This window comes from Echeneis naucrates, chromosome 9 (assembly GCF_900963305.1).
Source record: "Echeneis naucrates chromosome 9, fEcheNa1.1, whole genome shotgun sequence".
In the NCBI taxonomy this organism is placed as follows: Eukaryota; Metazoa; Chordata; class Actinopteri; order Carangiformes; family Echeneidae; genus Echeneis; species Echeneis naucrates.
In genome coordinates, this window is record NC_042519.1 from 12,145,504 (window position 1) to 12,169,971 (window position 24,468).

The 24,468-nt window shown below is 41.1% G+C and overlaps 2 protein-coding genes across 9 annotated transcripts; both read left to right on the forward strand.

Annotated features, from left to right (window-relative positions):
* Positions 1-20: 20 nt before the first annotated feature.
* Positions 21-10,100, forward strand: LOC115048539 (uncharacterized). Of its 4 annotated transcripts, none has more exons than XM_029510078.1 (15): positions 21-209; positions 1,006-1,173; positions 1,257-2,075; positions 3,783-3,945; positions 4,123-4,220; positions 4,324-4,542; positions 4,777-4,864; positions 5,337-5,458; positions 5,612-5,717; positions 5,912-5,983; positions 6,132-6,241; positions 6,320-8,388; positions 8,471-8,858; positions 9,008-9,101; positions 9,201-10,100. In XM_029510078.1, exons 2-15 carry the CDS (start codon positions 1,115-1,117, stop codon positions 9,315-9,317), a joined length of 4,524 nt encoding a protein of 1,507 aa, XP_029365938.1. In that variant the 5' UTR covers positions 21-209; positions 1,006-1,114; the 3' UTR covers positions 9,318-10,100. The 4 variants fall into 4 exon arrangements, 3 of the variants coding, with proteins under 3 accessions (XP_029365938.1, XP_029365939.1, XP_029365940.1); XM_029510079.1 differs by having other exon boundaries at positions 1,030-1,173; XM_029510080.1 differs by lacking the exon at positions 4,324-4,542.
* Positions 10,101-10,609: 509 nt separating this feature from the next.
* On the forward strand, positions 10,610-24,219 carry LOC115049156 (ubiquitin-associated protein 2-like). 5 transcript variants are annotated; one of them, XM_029511170.1, is made up of 30 exons: positions 10,610-10,669; positions 12,084-12,221; positions 12,440-12,517; positions 12,628-12,738; positions 12,865-13,024; positions 13,683-13,760; positions 14,337-14,400; positions 14,585-14,673; positions 14,918-14,970; positions 15,127-15,191; positions 15,354-15,585; positions 15,710-15,962; positions 16,092-16,229; positions 16,646-16,782; positions 16,885-17,132; positions 17,317-17,554; positions 17,661-17,700; positions 17,949-18,075; positions 18,171-18,228; positions 18,415-18,685; positions 18,917-19,008; positions 19,430-19,480; positions 19,564-19,642; positions 20,487-20,687; positions 20,944-21,114; positions 21,774-21,878; positions 21,965-21,997; positions 22,312-22,385; positions 22,586-22,777; positions 23,275-24,219. In XM_029511170.1, the coding sequence occupies exons 2-30, from the start codon at positions 12,126-12,128 to the stop codon at positions 23,368-23,370; spliced, it is 3,630 nt and encodes a 1,209-aa protein (XP_029367030.1). In that variant the 5' UTR covers positions 10,610-10,669; positions 12,084-12,125; the 3' UTR covers positions 23,371-24,219. The 5 variants fall into 5 exon arrangements, with proteins under 5 accessions (XP_029367030.1, XP_029367031.1, XP_029367033.1 ...); XM_029511171.1 differs by having other exon boundaries at positions 19,433-19,480; XM_029511173.1 differs by having other exon boundaries at positions 18,463-18,685.
* Positions 24,220-24,468: the final 249 nt, after the last annotated feature.

Here is a 24,468-nt window from a genome sequence, read left to right on the forward strand (position 1 = left end):
TCTCCACTAAAAAGTCTCACCGAATTATTTTCCGTGTCCACGCGCAACCGCTGTTGTCGTTATGGTGACCCACTGTGTACGGAAGTGTTGAGACAGCGAGGAACTTTATAAAAAATTGATGCGTTTGTCATTTCAATTTGCTCCCTCAAAGGAACCATTCGCGTTTTTGTTGCTAAAAAAAACCCCGAGAAAGCTCTGCAGTGAATCTGGTAAGTTTCCTGTTCATTTTAACCCAGAAACATTTAGTCAATTCATCTGTTAAAATGATTTATTTAGCAAAACCACTTCACTCTTTAACACGGTATATTTTCAGTGTTTCAACTATTTAAAAAGTATTTTCATTTTAGAGTGTTTACCCTTTTGGCAACACAATCGGTGCTATTCACAACCTAGTTGCTGTTCCTTTTCCTGCTCTGTAGCTATTAATGTAACTATTTCCTGTGATGCAGTTTGTATTGAATTTCTTTAACAGAGTCAATGAAGGAAATTCCAGCAGGGAATCCTTGTAGGGGAAATACGGGTTTAATACTCGTCCTTGCAATGAGTGACATAATTTGACACATTACACTTTTCTGTAATCTCTGCGTATGCATATGAAAAGGGTCTTACCCAAGTGCCATATGGCAGGCATACTACGGCTGCAAAAACCAAAGAAGCAACCGTCGCCTTCCTGCGCCTGCTATATTTATCATATTTGCTATGATGCAGAAATATGTGACATGACTGCACTGTGCTATCCTGGCTTCATCCTAACCAAGTGTCAAATTTCAGCATCATACCACTGTCCTCTGCTTTGCATAAACCCACAACAGGCACTGTGGTAGTAATGACACAGTGACCAACCGTTGGTGATCATTCTGACAGAAAATCACTGAGGGAGTCATAACAAGATTGGCACTGTCTTCAAAAAAGTGTGTCTGCTTGAGCGCTTGTGTAGTATATATTTTGTAGGTGTTTTCTTTGTGAATTTAGACCATTATCATAGAATTATGTCACTTGTTGCAGGGCTTTGCTTTTTTTGACGAACAGATGGAGAGACTACACTGAAATAAGTGACATTTCAGAGTAGGTGGCAAAAACTGAGAGGAGAAAGAGAGAAAAGGAAGGGAAAGAAATGACACTTGGCTTGAAGGAGTTTCTAAGAGCGGCCGGTCTGCAGCATCACTATGCAAGGTAAGCGCATTCACCAGGGGCTTATCCTCATTCGCACTTGGTACTTGCAGCGTCTTCTGCTGGTCTGACTTCTGTCATTTCAGGTTTACCTCTATGGGAGTTCATCATGTAGCCCACCTTTCAGGAATGACCATGGAGGATTATCCGATCCTTGGAATCCATTCTATGAAAGAGAGGACTCAACTCTTTCATCTGGTCCAAATGGTCAAATCTCTTGACTTTGCTAGTCTCGGATGTGAAGATGGTGATGATTATGGAGCTGATAATGGTGATAAATACTATGCTGTATTGGATAGTTCTACTTATGATGATGGATATGATTATGAAGATGAAGAGCATGGTGCAATAAATAAGTCAAATGCCAGCCCATCGAGTGTCTGCAGACGGCTTGACTTTAGTTGTGAAACCTTGGATCACTTTATGAAGCTGCGCTCTGATTCAACCAGAAATGAGCAACAGGTCCAGAGGAAAGGGTCAATCACACATACGAGGCCTGGTCTTGACATTGGAAGTACTGTGGCATTTGGCTACAATGGGAACCACAAAGACAGGACAGCTGCCCCTGGACGCCCATCCAATTGTCACATGGGCAGAAACACCAAGTCAGACATCATAAGAGGAACAACCATGGGCAACACTCATGCCAGATTATCACCTAAATTAGTCTCATCCCACAAACAAAAACCCAGGCCTGCAACAGTGACACCAAAGAGGTTTGAGAAGAAACCAGGGGGGCACAAAGACAGAAGAAAAATCTCTATGAAAGAACGACTGAATACAAACATGGGCTGTAAGGGGGGCTGTGGTTGCAGGGCTATGCCAACACCTGTTTATGAATCAAAGAGGACAACTGGCTACAATTATGGACTACCACAGAGCTCCCTTCCTCCTTCAAGGAAAAGGTGAGTGGCAGCTACAATACAGCAGCAAAACAACAATAATAATTATAATAATACAATCAATCAATATGAAAGACATTTAGACATCCACAGGGCTTAAAGTACTCCTGCACCGTGTCGCTCGACTGCAATTAAAAAAAGATCAACATTAAAAAAACAAACCTGTTGATGGTTGGAGCAGTCAGTTGAGTTCGTCTATAAACAGAATCTGAGTAACACAACTTTCCCTCTCAACAAACTAAATTCACCAGCCAATCAGAAGGGGCGGACAGTAAGAAGTTAATTTACTTGAGTGCTGTACTTAAGTATAGTTTTATTTTGAGTATTATTTTGGGACGATACATTTACTTTCACTTCACTACATTTGAAGGACAAATATTGTACTTTTTACTCCATTACATTTCTATTGATGCTCTCATTACTCACTACTTTTGCGCTAGTCGAATATTACTCCTTCATTTTTTTTCATCATAATTAAAAACTAGACCCCTCCAGAGACCAGAGACTAGACCAGAGGTCTCCAACTCCAGTCCTGGATGTTTCCTGATTCAAATGAGTGACTCCTGATCAGACTTCAGCAGAGCTTGATGAGGAGCTGATCATTTGAATCAGATGTGTTGGAGCAGGAAACATCTAAAACATTCAGGACAGTGGCCCTTCAGGACCGGAGCTGGAGACCTCTGGACTAGACAAAACCCATCCAGAGACTAGAGACTGGACCGGATCCCTCCAGAGACCGGTTCTTGTAGGACCTCTTTAACTAAAGTCATTTTTAAGCTATAAACATGTCTGTAGCAGAATTGCATCAGTGTGTTGTATAATGACAAGAAAGCTACTTTCCTCTCCTGTATTTCCTGAGGTATTTTTTTTTATCTTTAAGTAATTTTTCTAAGTAAATATGTTTGTACTTTTCGTCAGTCTTTTTTTGACGAAGCTACTTTTACTTGTATTGGAGTAATATTTGACAAGGAGTATCTGTACTTTGACTGAAGTAGTGAAGTTGTGTACTCTGTCTCAGCCAATCAGAAGTAGGGGGTGTGGTCTGGGAGAACCTGGTTGAGATCCAGCAGCAGGTGATGCTGCATTCTGAACAACTTGGGAAAAAATGAGCTCTAAGTTGAAATTACTGCTTCCAAAATAAACATAAATGGCTGCTGCGCATATTTTAGCGTCCAAAAAACGATGGGAGTATGCCAAACTTATTTTTTCTCCTCCGAGTTGACCTGTTGTGTGAACGCTATGATATCAGAAGTCGGAAATTCCGAGTTGTAATATAGAAATCTCGGTTCCGAGTTCTCATGAACGCAGCATCCATCGAAGTCTCTGTTGGAGATGATGGAGAGTCAGTTTATGAAGCCAGAGGAAGACGTCCTAACAGACAAAGGACTTCAAATAAGTGGACAGAAGAGAGGGCAGAGACGACAGGCCTTTTGGTTATTTATTTCCTATTTTGTATTTAGAATAAGAATTCCCCCCCGGAAAAAATTCAGGCTCAGGATGTTTTCTTACTTTAAGCCCTGCATTCAGAAAGTAACTTGCCTCCAACACAGTGAGGAGAGATTTCTTATAAATCTGTTTATTTTTAAATACTTGACATACTTTATACTAAGATGTCTTTTTATATAATTAATTATGCAAAAAGTTTGCATATGAGCCATGTTTCTTTTTGCTCTGATTATTTACATTTGGACTGTGATTGTTGTGTACCAGGGAAGAAGGAGGGCAGCGAATCAGTGTGTGTGTGAGGAAAAGGCCTCTGACACGAGTAGAGAGCCAGAGAGGAGAAACAGATGTTGTGACATGTTTGGACGGAGAGTGTGTGATTGTCCATGAAGGAAAAGAAGCTGTGGATCTGACACAGTACATACTACAGGTAGGTGTCCAGAGAAAAGACAAAGACAAAGAAAAGTTTGAAACTGTGATTTGCCATCCACTGAATCTAACAAAGCAATGTGTCCTACAGCACGCATATTGTGAAACTGTGACAATATTGTAGAAATGTCACAATTTATATTTACCTTAAGATTAACTTGCTTTTTTTTTCTTTCAGCATAGGTTCTACTTTGACAAGGTCTTTGGGGAGGAGAGCTCTAATGAGGAGGTGTATCAAAGAACAGCATACCCCCTTGTGCAGCACATGCTCAGTGGGTAGGTTACTACCGATCTACAAGTCATGTGCTTCAAAACATTTTTTTCTCACTTTCTATTAATCTGTGCTTTATTAATATATTTTTGTTGTGTGCACCCTTAGAGGCAAGGCCACCTGCTTAGCATATGGCCAGACAGGTGCAGGGAAGACACACACCATGTTGGGTGCTTCCTGCAGGAGTCCAGGGCTGTATATACTTGCAGCCCGGGATATTTTTGCTCACCTGTCCACCACACACATTTACTCTCCTCTGCTGGTGTATGTCAGTTTCTTTGAGATTTACTGTGGTCAGCTGTATGACCTGCTGGACCACAGGAAAAGGTGTGTTGTTATCTTAAAACAAATTTCACACTGATCAATCATGCATTTATTTGACTGATGAAAATATGTAATATTATCAGGACTTTTGCTACATTTTGCTACATATTTTGCTACATTGCTACATTTGTCAATATTGATTATGATAAATTGTACATTGTTTTTCAAATACAACTTTCCATCCTTTCCATCCCATTTCATTTATGGAGTTTCTTGTGTTTTTTTTTTTTTTTGTAGGTTATTTGCCAGGGAGGATGGACAAAAGGTGGTCCACATTGCAGGGCTACGTGATGTCAGGGTGGACTCAGTCAGCTCACTCCTGGAGGTTCAGACCTTTCCTTAAAGCTGCTTCATGTCATTGTGTTGTCCAGAACTGGTGTTTTGCTCACCACAACAATCTTTTTAACACATTTATAGAAATTTTAGTTTAAAGGATAAAGTATCAAAGTTGATAGTCTTGGTGGTTGTTTGACAGTTTAAATTATATATCAAATGATTTTTAATGACTTTGTACCATAATCGAAGGAAATTTGTAGTGTCTTTTTGTTGACACGGGAAACACTGAATAGTTTTTATGTGTGTGTATGTGTATTTGGTAGAGCGCAACAGTAAACATGCAGATACCTCACAGATGCACCAACAGCCTTTTACTATAGTAAAATATGTTAATAATTTCCCAGTAGGGAACATTCTTTGTTCCCTACAGGGAGACACTATTTTCTTTGTTTGAAGTAGTGATTACCACAATCTCGTTCAGCTCTTAATCTCAACCTCCCTTGCTTGTTGCTGTTATAAAGGTAATTTCACAGGGAACAGAGGTGCGCACGCAGGGGGTTAGTGGAGTGAATCCACTGTCTTCACGTTCTCACGCCTTGCTTCAAATTCAGCTAAGAGATCCAAACCAGCAAATAGCTGGTAGGTGAGTGACAACAGTCAATGTGTTAAATTGTATCTTGATCTTATTATGCCTGATGTACATTGTTTGTGATGGTTTCAGATTTTCTCCCTAAAAAATAGCCCATTAGTGTTGATGTAAAATCACTGAAAGATGTGTGTGTTTGTGTCCCTGTAGAATGTGGTTTGTGGACCTGGCAGGAAGCGAGAGAGCATCAGATACCAAAGAACCAGACAGGCAGAGTCGTATGGTGGGAGCCGAGATCAATCAAAGTCTGTTGGCTGTAAGCTAAATAAATAAATAAATACACAGCCCCCCAAACCTACACACAGTCACTCACTGCATCCCCAAAACCTACACACACTCACTCACTGCATCCCCAAAACCTGCACACACTCACTCACTGCATCAATCAAAATAAATTTGTGAATGCATGTTCACATACCTTCTAATCTGTCCATTTGTTTTTTCTTCTAGCTTAAAGAATGTATTCGGTCCCTTGATCAAGCACAATTGCACACACCTTTCAGACAAAGCAAACTTACTCAGGTAGTAAGATGTTAATAAATAAATGTTTTTTTCATAACAAGTTTGAGTATATTTATTATGAATTTTCATAATTTACCTGATTTTCTTTACTTGTCCACTTTTATCAATAAACTCCCTCATGTTTTGATAGTACTTTATTCTCTTCTAGGTTTTGAAAGATTCATTTGTTGGTGACTCAATGACATGCATGATTGCTAACATTTCACCTGGTGACTTAGCAACTGAACATACTCTGAATACACTGAGATATGCTGATCGGTAAGTGTTGTGTATTGTGTGTATTGATGATGTGTTGAACACTATCTACTAACTGAGTTTCTGCTTAATTTTTCATAGGGTGAAGGAGTTGAGGGGACAAGGAGAGTTAAAGGGAGGAAGAAGAGGCAAGGTGTTATCCTCCCCCAAGCATAACTTATCAAAGAGCAACAGCAGCAGTGGTAGCAGTGTTGGCGCTAAAAGGAAAAGTCCTCGTAAAAAGCAGAAGTTAGCGAGACAAAAAGAGACTCTTAGTCCCATCACACCTAACACAAGGTTGCCCAAAGGCAGTGCAGTTCTATGTTCCACACCCAACAACATCAGATGGGAAGAAAAAACAAACATAAAGCACAGAAAAGAGATTGGACTCAAAGATCTTTCAAAATTAAGAGAATGGCTAGAAATTAGTGATAAGGGGCATGGGAGGGAAGGAGCAGGTGAAAGAAAAGAGAAAGAGAAAGGTGGGAGAAGAGAAAATGAAATGTTTGGAAGAAGTAACAGTCACTCTGTTAGTGACCAGAATGCCAGGCTTGGGTTAGTATTGGGACAACCAACAGATCATCCGATTCATTTACAAAAAACTCTAATTCAAAAGCAGCCTGATATGTACCATGGAGAAAAAAAGAACCAGCATTGTGGTGTGACAGGGTGGAGAGAGGTACAAAGAAGGCAGATAAAGCAACAAAGGCAAGAGGAAAACAGTAGAAACAAATGTGAGGTGCAAAGTGTCAAGGACAGAGATTTTAAAAAGGTTGGTGAAAGCGATATGGAGAGGCAAAGGCATCTCAGGCAATATCACCAGCAATTGCAGCAGTTTATGCCCTCTTCTGCTTGCTCATCCGTTAGTTTCTCCTCACCTTCTACGTGTCCACCTGTCTATTCCTCCTCTCAGGCGCCTCTCTCGTTCTCTGTCTCTCCATCTTCCTCTTCCTCTCTTAGACACTCTTCCCATTTTTTGGGCTCTGCCTTGATTGGTCTGGAAGGGGTTTTAGATGCATACAAGGCTGAGGTTAATGTTACGACTGAGGGTAGAGGACGGCTGCCTTTTCCTAGTTGTGATATTCTTTTCCACAATAAAAATAATGATGAAGCTGCCCATGGAGCTTCTGGTGGTGTTGGTGAAGACTGGATGGTATCTTGGCCAGGAAAAGACAGTGGTGAGAGTGGTAGGAGGAGGTCAAGAGAAGGGAAGGCATGCTGCAGCCCAGCTGGGATGGAGGGGGACGAGAGAAGGTCCGCCTGGGTGACAACAATAGGGACAGCGCAAGCAGATAGGATGACAGGTGCAATGCCAACTAAAGTGGCACAAGTGTCTTACAGCTGTCATTCAGAGGACAGAAGTAAGATGGGTGAGGATGATCTGGATTCCTCAGATGTCCAACCTGGAATGTGGAGTACTGAAGAGGAAGAAGGCGCTTACTACAATATCATGTCCACCCCCAACAACAGCAACAACCTCCTTAACTACCCCCCCTTTGAATCACACAGTTGGCAAGCTCCAGCAGAACAGCCCCTCTCTCCAGCCTGTGAGCACATCGATGCACTCCTGATGCCAAACGACCTCAGTGATCTTGCTTGTGATTCAGTACGTCCTAGATGCACCTCCAATCTTCTGCCTTTATCGTCACAAAATACCACATTTTTACATTCTCAGCCAGCAACGCAAGTTCTGTCTACCTCCATCACACAGACAGAAAATATTATGGTGACTGGGGCCCTTAACAAACTACCTGAAGATCCAGTTTGTCTTCAGATACACAGTCATCCAGAAGTCAAAGCCAAGATACAGAGTTCACCTCAAGATGAGACCTGTTCAGATTCTCTAAGCTACACCATTGACCCCCTCAGTATCTCCATGCTGGAAGTGGACCAACAGGTTGCCACAGAGTCGTTCCTGCAAGGGGCACAGAACACCACCTCACTCTGTGTGCTTAAAAATAAAAAGGGCAGAAGCAGTAGAGTGGAGGAAACAGAGCAAAACAAATGTGCAGGGATGGCAGGGGAAATTGTAGAAGATGTAGAATTTGCTCTTTTGGAGCTGCCACAACCAAACACTAACTGCCCTCCTAATTCTAAGACCATGGCAGCTGTTAATCACACCGAACAGGCAAAAGGCCAGTATTGTGCCACATGTGAGCACCATGGAATAAGTAAGTTTGGGTTCTCTCAGTGTATTATTGGTATTAACTACTGCTTACAATGTTTTTCTGAACAAATTGTTATCTTGTTCAGGCATGACGAAACCTACTGTGCCAGAAGTTATGCTGCTCTCTCTGCAGGACCAAGAGAGCACTGAGACACCTCACACTATGCCAGCTCTTCGCACCAAAGCCTGTGCATCCCAACTTAAACCTAAATGTGCTTCTGGGACTTTTGACATGGCGCCAGGCTCAGCCCTTTTTCAGTGCTCGGGGAAGACTGAATTATCCAATTCAATCTCAAGTTGTGCCACACAAACACCAAGAGCATTGGGCCAATTCAGAACAGTACATTCAAGTGCCCCAAACAACTCACCCCAACCAAACAGTCCTGTTGAATCAAATGGTCAAGAAAGAACAAGCAATCACCTAAATAGACCCATAATACCTCTGTCTGCCTTTGAAGACTTGGATCATACCAAGTAAGTAACACAATCCTGGCAATTCCATTCACTGGGGGAAAAAAAGATAGTGGAAATCTCATATGTTTACCCAACAGAAATGTTGTGTGTAATGGGGCTTATTAGGTTGAATAAAAATTGGTCTCTTTTCTGATCCTATCCAATTTCAGGTGGTGTATTGTCCAGGCACATTGGGCACAGCTAGAGGAGATGGAAGCCCTATTTCACAAAGAAGGGACCCTTCTTTGCCAGCAACCCGACATGGTCAGAATACATTAAACCCATTATTAGCTAAATTGTTAGGATTTCCTCCACTATATCTATCATACACACTGAAGTCTCCCCTCACTCTCTGTCTTCCAGGCATTTGGGGAATATGTCCATAAACTGGATGAGATCATGGAGAGGAAGGCTAAGTCTGTCCACAGCATGAGAGCTCAGCTGCAGCCATATCTTAAGTCTAGTGATTTGAATCCATAGACCTAAAGAGAAGAGAATAACAATAACTTTATTTAAAAAGGTTAATAGACAGGAATATTTCCATTTTAATGTGCAATCCATTCACAAAATGAATGAAATTTAAGGCTGTTATGATGTTCATGACTGAACAATATATTTGAGGAGACTAAATACATCAAGAATCAAGTACATTTTTTTCTTTTTCTTTTTTTTTCTTTTCTAAATATTGTGTTATAAATGCTCAGAATCACCGGACATGGCACAAATATCACTTGAGGTGTGTGGCAAAAGATGAGGTTTCTGAAGATGAGACTTACTAAGGCATATTTTCCCATGCAGGAAGACCTTAATTTCTTGTAGGTTTTAAAAGAGTAAAAAGTGTGTGTGTTTACAAATTAAATCATCTGCTGCAGATGCTTGCTTGACAGCTATCTAGAATTATTATTAATTATTTTAATAGATGCAATTTATGTACTGTGTGGTGCATCTTTTAATTTCAGATAAAGGCTTGTACCTTTTACAGTCTTAGTTCACTTATCTTCATTAGACTGATCGTTTCTCCTCAGCTTTGGTCTTGCTTGTTTGTTTTTTCATGAAAACCAAATGGTTATAATCCAATGATCGTTCTGAGACAGGATCTTAGTATTGGGCTTAATCTCTGCTTTCTGCCTGCCAAGTTTGTGTTTTAGATGCGCTCTACCGCGCCTGCACAAGACTCTGCCTGCCTAGACAGAGACCGGCACCCATATCACTTATCACATGCAGCTTAGATCACGATTCCCAACAATGAACGGTTTAATTGGCAGTAAGCAAACTTTTTTCCAATACGTCATGTTTTTTGATCACATAAACGAGTGATATTGTGATGTTATGAGACCAGAGTGAGTTTAAGACTGAATAAAAAGTTTTTTTTATGGCAACACAATGCTACATGTGGTGGTTATCATTGAGTGGGATGGTGTCATACTCTAAATGTGAATTTTAGATAAACGTGTATTACGTTTATTAGTATTACACAATCATGTCTCACAACCTGTTGATAGAAGACAATCGGAGCATAACAATTTCCATTTATGCTTCATGTTATTCCATGAAATGAATCTGTGGTGACATGGTCTGAAAATGGTTCAGCCGTCACGTACGCTCTTTCAACAAACATTGCACTTTCACGTTACAACAGGCTGCAAACCTGCTCCGCACGAAAGCGGAGGCGAACTCCCGGGCGTGAACGCGCACGTCTGGGCACGCCGTCGTACCACCTGATTCACTCTGTGTGTTTTGATTGGCCGGTTACCCCTCACAACGTTGAACAACGGCGCGGAGGGTCACATGACAGCATCTGCTGCTGCTGGCTGAGCGAAGCGTGTTAGCAGGTAAAAGAAAGAACAAAAAACGTGGAGCTGTAACAGCGAATAACCTCGAAGAACCGTTCAGTCGTTTTATTGTATCATTTTTAGACAGGTTTAAGGACGCCATGCGGTCTCTCCAGGGACACTGGTCGGTTTGTTCGTCGGTTAGCTAACTTAGTAACTCGCTAGCTAACCAGCGTTGTATCCGCACTGTAGCGCTGCATTGTACGCGGACGGCCCGTTCACATGCCGGGTGAGTTAGCATGCCGCTGATGTCTTTCCTAGCATTGACGGACCACGCGTTGTCGTCTGTTTTCCCACAGCCGCTCATCCGAATTCCTCGGAGTCTCGGGACTAAAATCCGGGACAGCGAGCGTTGAATAGGTCGACGACGACTTTTCGTTTCGTTTTACATGACGCTAACATTAGCTAAGTCTGCCACTCGGGTTAAGCGACTATCACTAGCTTTTCTTTTGGTTCACACAAAAGGGTACATCTCCGCACTTGTACCGTTTGTTTATTTTATTTTTTGTTGCTGATTTGGTGGGACTGTAGTGACAGCAGTCACACCGGTAGTCAGGTGGACTTTTTGTGCACCTGCATTGAAATTACATGTCCGGTAGAATAACTGCTTTTTAACGGTCGGAATCGCACACGGAACAAAGAGGAGCAGTTAGCCAGGCTAAAGCTAACATTGGCTAGTTGACCTAAAGCTAATGAGCCTTAGCCGATACGGTTCGTGTTTCCGCTTGGGCTTCTTGCAACCTTCAATAAAATGAGATTACAAATCAGTCTCCGCTTAGAAAACAACGTAGACGAATTAAAACTACTGAGGAGCATCTTTATTTTACAGTCTGGTAATGACTCGCTGTCACACGTCAGTAATGAACACACACGGTAGATCGCGTTTGTTTTGTTTCCATGCTGATAAATTGTCTGTTGGTGGTAATATTAGCCACCATTTCATTTTATGTTTCATGTAACCCAGGGGAGGAATTTGCTTTCGATTTCCAGAAACATCGGTGCCCTGGGGGTTAAAATCCCCTTTGCGATTACATGTCACGTTAAATCAAATGCCAGCTGGCTAATGTTATCGTTGGTGGAAGAGGAAAATGTAAAATATTATACTACTCATAACAGATGCGGGCGGATATTAGCAGTGTTTTGTGTGGGAGACTGAGGAAGGGTTGTAAGTTGACACCCGGACAGTCCCCTCTTGGCTTGCTAAATTTAACCAGGGAGGTGGGGAGCGGCAGATGGGGTTATAGTCTTACATGGTATAGTTGACAACAGTGAGCCATGGTCTGCTTATATTCAGAATACTGCATTGGACATTCAATCATCGTAGTATTTTACCCTGAATTGTGAATATAATTAAGCAATCTTACAGTTGCCTGTTGTCTGACCATGCCTCTGCACCATCTTGTCTTTTCTCCAGATTTTTCTATTTTGTACATACATTGTTTTGTATATACTGTATATGATGACTTCATTGGTCAGCAATCAAGCCCGGGGTACTCGAGACAGAACCTTGCCCACCACCACACAAACAACCCAGCCACAGAAACAGATACAGGTGAGTTTTCAAAATGAGATGGCCAGACTTGCATCAGGGCATACGCTAGTGAGGTAATGATTTATAAATTTAAAATGGGTTAATTTGGTATGGAATTGTGAGGTATGTGAATGTAAAATTTCATTTCACACTTTGTTGGTAATTTTAAGCAATATCTTACATGTTGCACTTTCAGCAGTCATGTTGTATTGTTTCTGACAAATTTGCTTGTTTACCAGGCTACAGCAGAACAGATTCGTTTAGCCCAAATGATATATGACAAAAATGATGCTGATTTTGAAGACAAGGTCAAACAGGTAATGTTTGAGCGTGCACATATATGCAAATCATTTACTGGATTAATGTCATGCTCTACTTGAAGGCTTAGTCATCATAGCTGTTATATTTCTGTTATGCATGCTCACAGCTGATTGAAGTAACTGGGAAGACTCAAGATGAGTGCATGGTAGCCCTCCATGATTGCAATGAAGATGTAAACAGAGCTATCAATTTTCTGCTGGAGAGCAACTCTGACACAGTGAGTGTACAAACCATGATTTGAGTGTAGTGGCAGTGTGCGTGTTACATGGATTTTTGCAGAGACTAACACATAATATAATTCTGTTTTACTGTGTGAAACTCTTTCTATTTTATCATCTGTCAGAACTCCTGGGAGACTGTTGGGAAGAAGCGGAACATTGGGAAAGAAGGAGGACCCTCTGAGATAAAGGAGAGCAGGGAGAAGAAAGGAGGAGAAAGGGAGGCCAGTCGTGGACGAGGGGGCTCCAACAGGAGGGGCAGAGGGATCAGCAGAGGACGTGAAGGTAAGAAAGAGACAAAAGACATTGATAGGTTACTTTCAGGCACAAAAAGACATCTGTAAAAGTGAAAAATTGGCTTTTTCTTGGTGGGAGGTACCTTCCTTTTAAAACTAAACCCCTTTTTATTGAACTTCAGTGCACTCTGAAGCCTATATATGGAAATACTAACAATAAGCATACAGGAGCAGTAGCTTTTTGTTTTTATTTCCTTGAGCTACTGTTAGGAACATCATAATTAGTCTTCAGTATCAACTAATGTTCCTAACTAGCCATTACAAATCACTTTTGGTGCTTTTGGTTTAATTGCTGCATCATTACAGTTGGCAAGTTTAATTTTACAATGGATACTCATTTTTCTGCAATTTGAAATGGTCCCACATTTTCCGCCCTTTCTTCTCTTGTCATTTCTTGTCATTCCTCCATCTTAACTATGATCATGCCACTGAATTTGGTAATGTTGTGAACCAGTTATGATGGCCCATAAAAAAAACACCACAGGCTGATCATGTTGTATAATGTGCGTGAAGTGAACAAAGGTTTGACTCAAGGAAAAGAGCCTCATTCATTTTTTTTTTATAATTGAATTACTTGAGAAATTGTTTCAGCCCAGTACGTTTTCAGTGTCCGAACATCATGTCCATATGGCTCATTTGGATTCTAGGTCGGCTAGAGGAGAATGGGTTTGAGATGACTCCTGGAGAGAGAGGGAGTGATCGTGGACGCAGAGGGCGTGGCAGAGGTGAGCAAAACAGAACATGAAACATTGTTTTGTTAGCAATTACTTAAATAGTACATTATAGGAAACAGAAAAGTTCCCAAAACTCTTCTTTAAAAGAGAATCCAGTGTCTGTTATCTGTTTGGAAATTTGCTCCGATAGTGTGCATGTTTTGGCGATGTAGCTGGAAACATATCTATTTGTGTCTACAGGCATTTAGAGTATTGCAGCAGTGAACATGTATGGAATGTGCTTAATCCCTGATGTCACTGGTGTGTGTGTGGTGGGGTCAGATAGATGGACAAAGTGAGGGAAGAATCTGACTAGATATGTAGATTTTCTTTCTAGTAACAAATTGTCTTTGGATACTGAGGTTAACCAAGGTGTGATTTGGAAGAAAAGATGTCACATGGGTAGTTGTATATCAGCTGGGAGGCATGACAATCTGCTGTTACTGAAATGCTGCTCACCCATTAAATGTGTTGATGATGCTCTGTGGGAGTAAGATGCCCTCTGTAAAAATAAAAGCTCAGTGAGGGATTGAGGCTGAAAGGACTGGTCAGCCATAGGTTATCTGGTTATTTTGTTTGTGTCCTCAGGGGCAGGAGCTCGAGGTAGAGGAAGAGCAGCAGCTGGCAACCGGTTTTCTTCCCAAGGAATGGGGTGAGTGCATTGTTTGTTTAATCCTGAGTTAGAATGAGGAGGACGTGATGGTGATTTCAAGCACACATCTTAAAAGCATACGTGTTGAAAAAAAAAAGTTTCTGAATTTCCTCCCTTTTAAAAAAATATGAATTATTCTCCTCTTTCATGCTTCAGTAACAATAGCATCTTCAACTTCTTTCAGCACCTTCAATCCTGCTGACTACATGGCTAACTCTGGAGCTCGCCAGGAGACATGGGAAGGAGATGGTAACGAGCCTGCTGAGGGAACTGGTAAGGGAAAAGAAACAGTGTCATATTTAGTGCATTTGCACGGTTTAGTATCAGCTTTGTCAACTGTTCACTTACCCAAATTAGCAAGAATTTATTAAAAGTATTAGCCCCACATAAAAACTAAATTATACCAGAAAAAATGTGAATTCACACAATAGTTTTATAATTTAAATGTCACATTCAGACTTTTGTGGTATATTTCCATCACTGCTTTGGGGAGATTTATTTATTTATTTTCTTAAAGGAACATGGGGAGGCAATCTGGAAGACTGGAATTCAGAAGACTGGAATGAAGATGTAAGCAGCATCTTCTTAATGATTAGCTAAGGCATTTTAGTATTTTTACTTTCTGGTGTTAACTTCTAAGTACCATTCATAGAGAATTAGTGAATTTTATGTAGTATTATATTGAGCTGGCTTTGAATGGTTGCCAACGTTTGTCCTGTTTTTCAGTTATCTGAGACCAAAGTATTCACTGCCTCTTCTGCTCCAGCGAACCACGTCACACCTGGACACAAGTAAGCCATCCTGTCAGAAGTCTAGTCAGCTTAGAACACAGAAAACTGATTTATTTTTTTTGTTGTTTTTTATTCATATTTTTTAATATGTGCAGTTATATCCTCTGTCTTCTCAAAATCTTTTTTCTCCTGATCCTCCTCCTCTTCTCTGCCTCTCCTTAGTGTGGATCTGACTACCCTACTGCCGAAAGCTGGAGTGGGTGTAGGGGGTTCCATGGATTCTGACTTGGGGGTGATAGTTGATGGCCCCTCGGCTGAGGATTTAGGCCAAAGCCTAGTCTTCACCAATTCCCACCACAATGGGCGCACTGCAACACACAGCTACGCTCACGCCACAGCCAACAGCTATGCCCATGCTGCTTCTGCTAGTACCACCTACGCACATGCTGCATTGGTACAGATAGCGATTCATCCATAAACAAACATTTGCAAAGACTTAAATATGTTATACTCCTACACAAAGAGAGTTTGTTTCAGTGTATTCGTTTCTTTTTTTCCCCCAAAATTCATCATCCCAGTCTTCAGTCTTGGGTTCTGGTTTTGGCTCTCTGAATGCATCTAAGCCGTCACCTGCCACCGACATCAGAGCTTCAGAACAGCTCAATGGGCCTCGGCTTGGTCAAAGAGCCAATCAGACGTTATCCACTGCCGCCACCAGCAGTAGTGTTTCCAAAGATGCAGGTCCACCACCAATGCAAAGTCCTGCTCCCTCTCCCTCTGTTGACATCAAGGCTCAGCGAGTGGAGAATGGGCCTATTACTTCCCAGCACTGTAAGTTCAATACAGAAATCCAAGATGTAAGAATAACATTTTAATTGCTGATAATAGCAATGCAAGATTAACTTAATGTAGTTGTAAAACAGTTAAGTCAGTATTTTGATTTATTCTTTTTCTCTTCAGTGGAGATAAAGCTTCAACCAGAGCCATCAGCAGTACTCAGCCAGTTGACACAGAGGCAACAGCAGTCTACCATCCATCCAACCACAGAGTCACTGGGCCTGTCTCAGTTGCATGCACCACAGGTCCCAACACCACCAGGTAAAAAGGCAGAATTGTATTGTGCTATTATGATTGTGAAAGCCTTCATAGCATATCACATGAGACTAGTGCTGCAACTAAGTTAACTCTTATTGTAGTATTGATGATTACTAGATTAACTGGATAAGACCAAAAGCAGATAATGTTGGTACATGCAATTTAGCTGTTTAAGCACCAGAAGAATAGAAATGGGAACAAATGATTAACTATAAGTGCTTTGTTTTGTTAATCACATATTGGAAAATTATGCCACATGGTTACAGAGCTAGTATCAAAGAATTGTCAGATACATAGTTACAGAAGGTAGTGATTTATCTGCAGCTGAAATGAACACCAACAGTGTGATACCATTATGATTATAGCACTGTATTTTGAAAGATCTTTTAAATGGACCTGGCATCTTCGTTCTCCTACAGGTCATGAGTCCTCTGTCCTTCCCGTAAGAGATGGAGCTTCTCCAGGGATGAAGTTGCCAGGCATGGAGCCTCCCATCACAGAGCCCCCTCAGCGCCAGCTAAAGACACAGAGACGCAGAGTACCTCCTCCTTCAAAGGTATGATCTTATGACTAAACCTTTTCATTAAAAAATATTAATGATATAAATTAAAAATAAAAAACCTTCAGCTTAATGACATTTTGTATCTGTCAACCTCAGATCCCTTCATCAGCAGTGGAGATGCCAGGCTCAGCAGACATATCTGGCCTGAACGTTCAGTTTGGAGCTCTTGACTTTGGATCGGAGAGTGGTAGCGGAACTGTAGACATTACACAGATGGAGATGGCCAGGGAACAAGCTCCTGCTCAGGCTCCAGCTCCAATAGCTCCATCACCTATGTCTGCCCCAACTGCTATTCCCACTCAGCAGCCACAAAGCAGCTTGTTCTCCAAGACAGGATCCGTGAGGTATGTGTGAATTATTTTAAGTTGGTGTTTGAAACATAATGTTTTTGAGGAATCTGATTGGTTCTGTTCACGCATTTAGCCACACAGGGTTTTTTTTTTTGGGACTCAGTTACTGCTTGAAATTATTGTGTGTGTCATCTGTGTATATTTATGTCTACCTTTTTTCTTATATTTTTATGAATAGTGACCACATGAGCAGCTTACCCCCAGCAGTATCAGATCCCAGCTTTCCTTCACCATCATTGGGCTTGCCCAGTGCCACAGCATCACCCTCTCTGGGTCTTCCCAGTGCAGCTGCTCAACAGTCTACACCCACTACCACAGCCAGCCGTGGAGAAAACAGTGGCCCAAGATCCCTACCACCACATCTTGGCTTTTCCCAGAACAAAGATGTCACATCAGCAGCTGGTGGACCTCTCACAGTTAGGATAAACCTTTTCTTTATACAAACATTAAGAAGGTGCCTGAAGTTATTTCTTAAAGATGTGGTGTCTGACAAAAGCTAAGACTATAAACATTTTCTCTCAGAATGGCTACAGTGGGATGAAGACACAGAGCACACAGGACAGTAAGTATTCTCAGCTTTGCTGATGGCCAATAAAATCTAATATAGTCAATATTGATTGTTAAATGCATCTGGTAGGAAGTGGAAAGAGTTCTTAGTGGAAGCTGAGGTTTGATACAGACCAGAACCCATTCAGTGTTTGTTTGTTTTTTTTTTTTTTGTCTGCTTTGTGTTCATTCAATTTCGCCATTGTCTTTCTCAACAATCCATTCTGTATATCAAAAAGTACACTTTTATTTCTTTTAACCCAGCTACAACAACGTCTAGGACAGTGAAGACCGAGTCTCCTGTTATGACCAGTGACGGTGGCTCTGGTCATCACATGCCTTCCCCTGCAGTCACACCTTCCCACTCAACCCCCATTCCTTCGCTCAGCAGGTACGGAATGTTCAGGCCACCACACACACACAGAGTTATGCTTGTCTACAAGCACATATCTTCAGAAGGTTGACAGAATCATTTTACTTTTCTAGTCATGTGACCAGTGTTCACTCATCTGGATCAGCCTTGACCACAAGTTCCTCCCTAACAGTAAGTGTGTAGCCAAAGAGAAAACTCTTATGATCCTCTTCCTGCTGTTTTAACTAGACAAAGAATAATTACTGTAAATCAAAGGCTCTCATGGATGGACTTTCTTGGCCACAAAGCTAGCACTTTGAAAAAAAAAGTACTTAAATTTTTTTCATGAAGATTTGCATGTGTTGCGCTACAAAACAGAAGCTGGCTCCTGTACCACAAACCCACTTTGTTGTCCTGCCTCATCAGAGTAATGAGGACACTAGTAGCAGCAGCAGCGGCAACCTCCATGGTTTTTCTTCATCATCCAGCCAAGTTGTCAATCCAAGTCCTTCAGCACCACTGGCTGTCAGCAGCTCAACCACGAATGGTCTTCACCCATCTGGAGCACCGGGATTAACACCTAATGGAACCAACACCCCACACTCAGCTTCAGGGAGTCGCACAGCACCCCTACTCACCACCACGTCTGGTAGGTTCTGAATCAACATGTTTCACATTGTTGACACAGGAGCATACAAAAGATTGGAAAAACAATATACAAAACTATATATTGTCTTATGTAATTCCTAGTTCATCTGAAACCACATTAAATATGTTATGGCTATGCCATCATCACCCAAATGCATTACAGGAGAACCCATTACTAATCAAAAACATAATTATTCTCACTCACTTAAGTCAGTTCCTCCTGTTTACCCAGGTAAAGCTCCTCCCAACTTGGCCCAAGGAGTGCCACCTCTCCTGGCAAACCAGTACATCATGGGTCCTGGTGGCCTGCTCCCTGCTTACCCGGTAACTGCACAAAAGTCATCTATTTACTTATTAGTGTATGAACTAGTCCCCAGCATTTTCTAGGATTGGGTTGTATTGCTAAAAGTGAATGTTGGTGTTGGACTCAAGTGACTAACCATACCAAAGTTTACTATCTTTATAAATCCTTAATTTACTTTGTGTGGATACACTGAGCCAAGTTTTTATAGCTTACAATCATTGTTTTTAGAGCTTTTTGGTGTTGATGATGACTGTGTTTTAGTAGGTTCTGATCAAAAATGATATCTGTGAAACACACTGAGACACTGAAAAAAGCTCAGTTGAACCTCAAAAAAAAAAAAAAAAGGCTATACAAAAAGTGAGTTTACTGTGAGATTTAATTGTGACTCCAATATTGTACTATATAATGACCCAGCGATCTCCATGGTTTCAATTTGCACAGCAGATTTATGGATACGAAGAATTGCAAATGCTACAGTCCCGCCTTCCAATGGTAAGTCTCTACCCTGTATTTTACTGTGCTGCTTATATTTTTATCCTACATCATTAGAAAAGAAATTACTTTTTTTCTTTTAGGACTATTATGGGGTAACCTTTCCTGGTACGACTACTGCAATGCCTGGAAGAGATGGCCTGGCCAATAATCCATATTCTGGTCAGTACAAATTTATGTTTCATTGAAATTTTTGACTTGTGCCTGGTTTACAGTCCTGCGTTAAATGAACACCGTACCTATGCTGTCGTAAATTCTTCAAAATTCTCTCACTCCATTTCATTGCGGTGCAATTCACTGCCACAGCAGTAGGGGGCTGCGCTCATTTCCTGAATGGTTATAGTCATCTCTAGTTGATTCTTTGTTTAGCTTCCGGCGTGAGGAATTGTAAAGTTGCTCGTATTTTCTGACTTCCTTAATGGGTCACCCCTCGACTTGGTCCATGATCTCTCCGTGCACAACAAGAAGATGTTTAAAAATGACAGGTAGGGCACAATCTGAAAAATACGGAACCAGAAATCCATTGCTACCAAGCAAACCAATCAGCCCAGCACAGCCCTCTCGGTCTGTTCTGGGTCGGTAACTCCTTAGTTCCATTTTTTATTTTTTATTTATTTTTTTTTGAGGTGCACGTCAGGCTACGCTGGGGGCTACAGCAAGCCTCCCTACCCTACGATGTAAGTACGGTGCTGATTTGATGCAGGACCATAAACCAGGCTTCAATGTCTCATCTATTGTTGTTTGAGGATGTGTGTTTTCACTCACTCTCAATCCTTTTACACCTGTATTTGCATTTTTGCATTGCACTTTGAGTGTCCATAATTTTTGCTTTTGAGTTGATTTTATTTATGGCATCTTTGCTTTTTTATTATTATTTTTATTTTTATTTTTATTTTTTTTTTTTTTTGCATTTTTGCATGTTGGCTAGTTGGCTATCTAATTTTTAGATATCATTTAGATCAAAATTTTTATTCTCTTTTTTTTTTTTTTTTTTTCCTCGTTTCAGGTGAAGCAACAAAGTTTGGTCGGAATGACTCTTCATCTCCAGCTCCACCAACCAGTTTGTCAACAGCTGGAGTGCAGTCACAGCCCCAGCAGGCACCGCAGACAGGGACACAAGGCCAGGGCACAGGACAGAGCCAGGGTCAGCAGACACAAAACCAGGCCTTCCTAAACCCTCCTTTGCCCCCTGGCTACGGATACACTAGTAAGGAATTGTATAGATTGATTCTCTTATCTAGAAATTTTACCTCATACAAAGCCCTGTGTTACTATTAGCATATTGTTAAGATGTTGACAGAACGCTCTAAACAAATAAAGATCTATGTTCCTGCCAATAAAGCCCAGACTTTTTGAAAACTATTATTTAAAATAAATTTTCATTTTAAATTTGTGTACATAACACATATAGAAACATAAAAAAAAAATGCTTTTTTAATTTTATTTTTCTGAACAACTTGCAGGTCTGCCATACTATGCTGGTGTACCTGGGGTTCCTTCAGCCTTCCAGTATGGCCCAACCGTCTTTGTGCCTCCTGCTTCAGCCAAACAACCTGCAATGGGCCTAGCCAACCCTTCTAATCAGTATCACCAACAACATCAGCCCAGTTACGGCCAACATGCATACGGCACAGGTAAGATGTGGATTAAATAAGAGACCTGTCTGTCACTGTTTGGATTGGGGTTATGTTTTAAGAGCACATTCCATTTTGAGTCCAGTGATTTGTTTGGAATTTGTGAAGGTTGTATCCAGCTGTTTTAGTCCAACTTTTGACTTAATTTTAAATGGATTGGGGCTGTTTCTCTATGTGATGAGACCTGAACTGAAAGGTACTGATCAATTTCTGCAGATAGACGTATTTTTACTGGGTCATCTAGCCTATGCCTAAAGTGCATTTTTGCTGTTAAAAATTAGAAAGTTCTACCACTATAAAAGCTTTAATAGGTATAGGGTGTCTGAAGAATTTAGGGGAAACCTACTTCCAACCCCTTATTTGTACACAAAATGCTGCATGTGCGTGTGGAGTTGGGCCTGTTTTTCGCTTGTGCTGCATGCATAGCTCAAACCCCCTGCTGAAGTTGGTCATGGCTCAATATAGACACAGCTGCTATTTTAGTCAGGTTTACCTTACTGCCTCTCTCTCCCATGCCCCCCTCTCTTCTCTTTCATCTTTCCACCTCCTTTTCTTATCTTCAACCTAATCTGTTCCCATCTTTCTTTTCCTACCCCCTCCTTCTCCTCTGCTCGCTCTGTCTCCTTTCTTCTTCTCTGCTCTTCCTCCTCCTCCTTCAGCCTTTGATGACCTGTCTCAAGCCCACGCTGGGGAGTACAGTAAGGGAGGGTACGGAGGCTCTGCCCAGTCACAGGCCAAGTCAGCAGGCAGCGGCCCAGGGAAAGGTACACACACAACACGTGCGCACAATCTAACAACACAGTCAGTGGGCCTTTTCCTTTGGGAAAAACAGATGTACTCACAATTGCAGATGACTCTACCGTCAAGAGTGTTCTGGAGAAAGGTGTGTATGTGCACGTGTGTGATTGCAGTTTGAAGGGTACATAAATGGATTCATGGTGAAAAGTGATGCTGCACCTCCTCACTAAATATGCTTCTTCCTTCTGGCCGGCCCCCCTTCTACTAACAGTGGAAATGAACATTTAGTACTAAGGATTCACTCAACAGTGAAGTGACCCAATTGTTGTTCTTCCCGATTGACCCTTTGCTTTCCCCCTCTTATCATTTTCTTTTTTCCACTTTTTGCTTTCCTTCCTTTCCTCCTAAATTCCTTTTTTTTCCTTTCTTTCCTTCTCCCTCCCTTCATTCCACTCTCAGCACCAGGATTGTCAGGGTCAGGTACCGGTGGAGGAGTACCTGATATGGGAGGTTCAATCTACAGTAAAACACAGGTGAGCTTCTTTTTTCTTTTCTTTTTTGCTTCAGATAAATTTAAAGTTGCACTCTGACATTTTCTGCATTCTTCAAAACAGCGCACACATCAATAACATATCCTCTTGAGTAACCCGCCATTTCACATTGGCAAGAGATGATTATGATTTGTATTTGAGTCATGCCACTAACTGAAATCACCTGTTCTTTTTGTCCTCAGTCCTTTGACAAGCAGGGATTCCACACAGGGACACCGCCTCCCTTCAGCTTACCCTCAGCACTCGGTGGAACAGGGCCATTGAACCCTGGGGGTGCTCCTGGCTACGCCCCTGCTCCCTTCCTGCACATCCTGCCACCACACCAACAGCCCCACTCCCAGCTGCTGCATCATCACCTCACACAGGACGGACAGGTAAAGGTTCATACATAACAATCTAACTAATAATAGCCTCACTGGAATTTTTGTACTTAAAAACTACAAAATGCAACTTTTTATTTGTATATAAGACAGGTGATCTTTTTTTATTTACTGTGGTTTTATTTTGTTACTTTTGCATTAAATAAATATCTTATCCCTATCACACACATCGAAAAATTAAGACCTTTTAAAGGTTTGTTTCTGTCTTAGATGTCATAAATTGAAAATAAACTTCTATCCCTATTTGATAATTTAATAAATGCCCATGAGTTCTTTTTTTCTGTGGTCATTTGCATCTTAATGAAGGTTGTATCAAAATTGCTGCAGCTCAGGACAGGAGATATTTGTGTCTCAGATGGTTACATTTATTCACTTCCTGGAAAGGGTTTAAAGTTGGAAATGGCAAGTTAACCTTATCGAACTAGAACCTGTTGGGTAGTTAGTTGATCTTAAATCTAAACATAAAAAAATTTACTTGTTCCTCTCTGTAGGGTGGCCCTGGACAGCGCAGTCAGTCCAGTAGCATGCAGCAGAAAACCCAAGGCAGCAAGTCCAGCTATGGCAGCTCTCCCTACTGGGCCAACTGAGGAATGCTTCCCTCTCCCTCTTTCCCAAAAGGGTGCGTGTCTGTCTGTGTGTGCGTGGATGGGTGTGTGTGTGCGTGTGTGTGCGCGTGTGTGAGAAGCTAAAACAAACCGAAAGACACACTACCATCACAATGAGCAACCTTGGGCCTCTTTGCCCTGCTCCCCCCACCTCCAAGTCCTCATAAGTCTTTTGGGTTCTCTCTTCCCCCCCTTTTCAAAATTGGTTGTACATGTAAGATATTTATGTATGTATTTATATATATATACTGTATATGTAATAGTAGATCATGAAATGTGGTTGCTGCATTTTATTTTTGAAGGACTTTTTGTTTACTTTTTTCAAAACTGCAGGAAAAGATGTTACATTAAGACAGAATAAGATGATGGCGAAAGTGAGTGACGAAGAAAAATGATCAAAAACTTCCTGGAAGAAATCAGAAAAAGGAAAAGGAGAGAGCTATAGCACTGATTGCATATGAGGACGTTTCAGATGGGGGTGGGGTTTATAATAACTAACTGCATACTTTTTTCCCCCCCTTCTTTTTTTTTTTAATTTTTATATATATATATATATATATATATATATCTATGTCTATCTATAGATATAGATATATATATCTATAGATACATATCTATATATACAATACCTTCTGAATGGCCGGTCATCCTTGAACTTCATTTTGTAGCTTCCTGTCTTTCCCCTCCAGCCTCAACTCCCTTCTGGAGGGCTGCCTACTCTCCTATGTCAGCGCCTCCCCCTTTAAACACAGATCTGTCCATCTAAATTTTATATTTTAATTTAATTTTAACCCTTATTTCCCATGAAATAAAAGTTCTGAGCAGTTGGAACTCTGACTCTGATTCTTTTTGTGTGCGCTCATGTTTTCATCGCTGACTTGGAAATCATTTAAGTTTTCTCATTCTGCCGTGTGATGGTAAACAATCTTATTTAGCAAAACCTGTCCATTACAGGAAAAGGATACTGGTCAGAATGTTCACATTTCATACTTTTAACACCAGTTTAAAACAACCAATTCTGGAAATATGAAAAAAGATGTGAAAGATATTGTCAAGTGTTTAATATTACATTGGAAATTA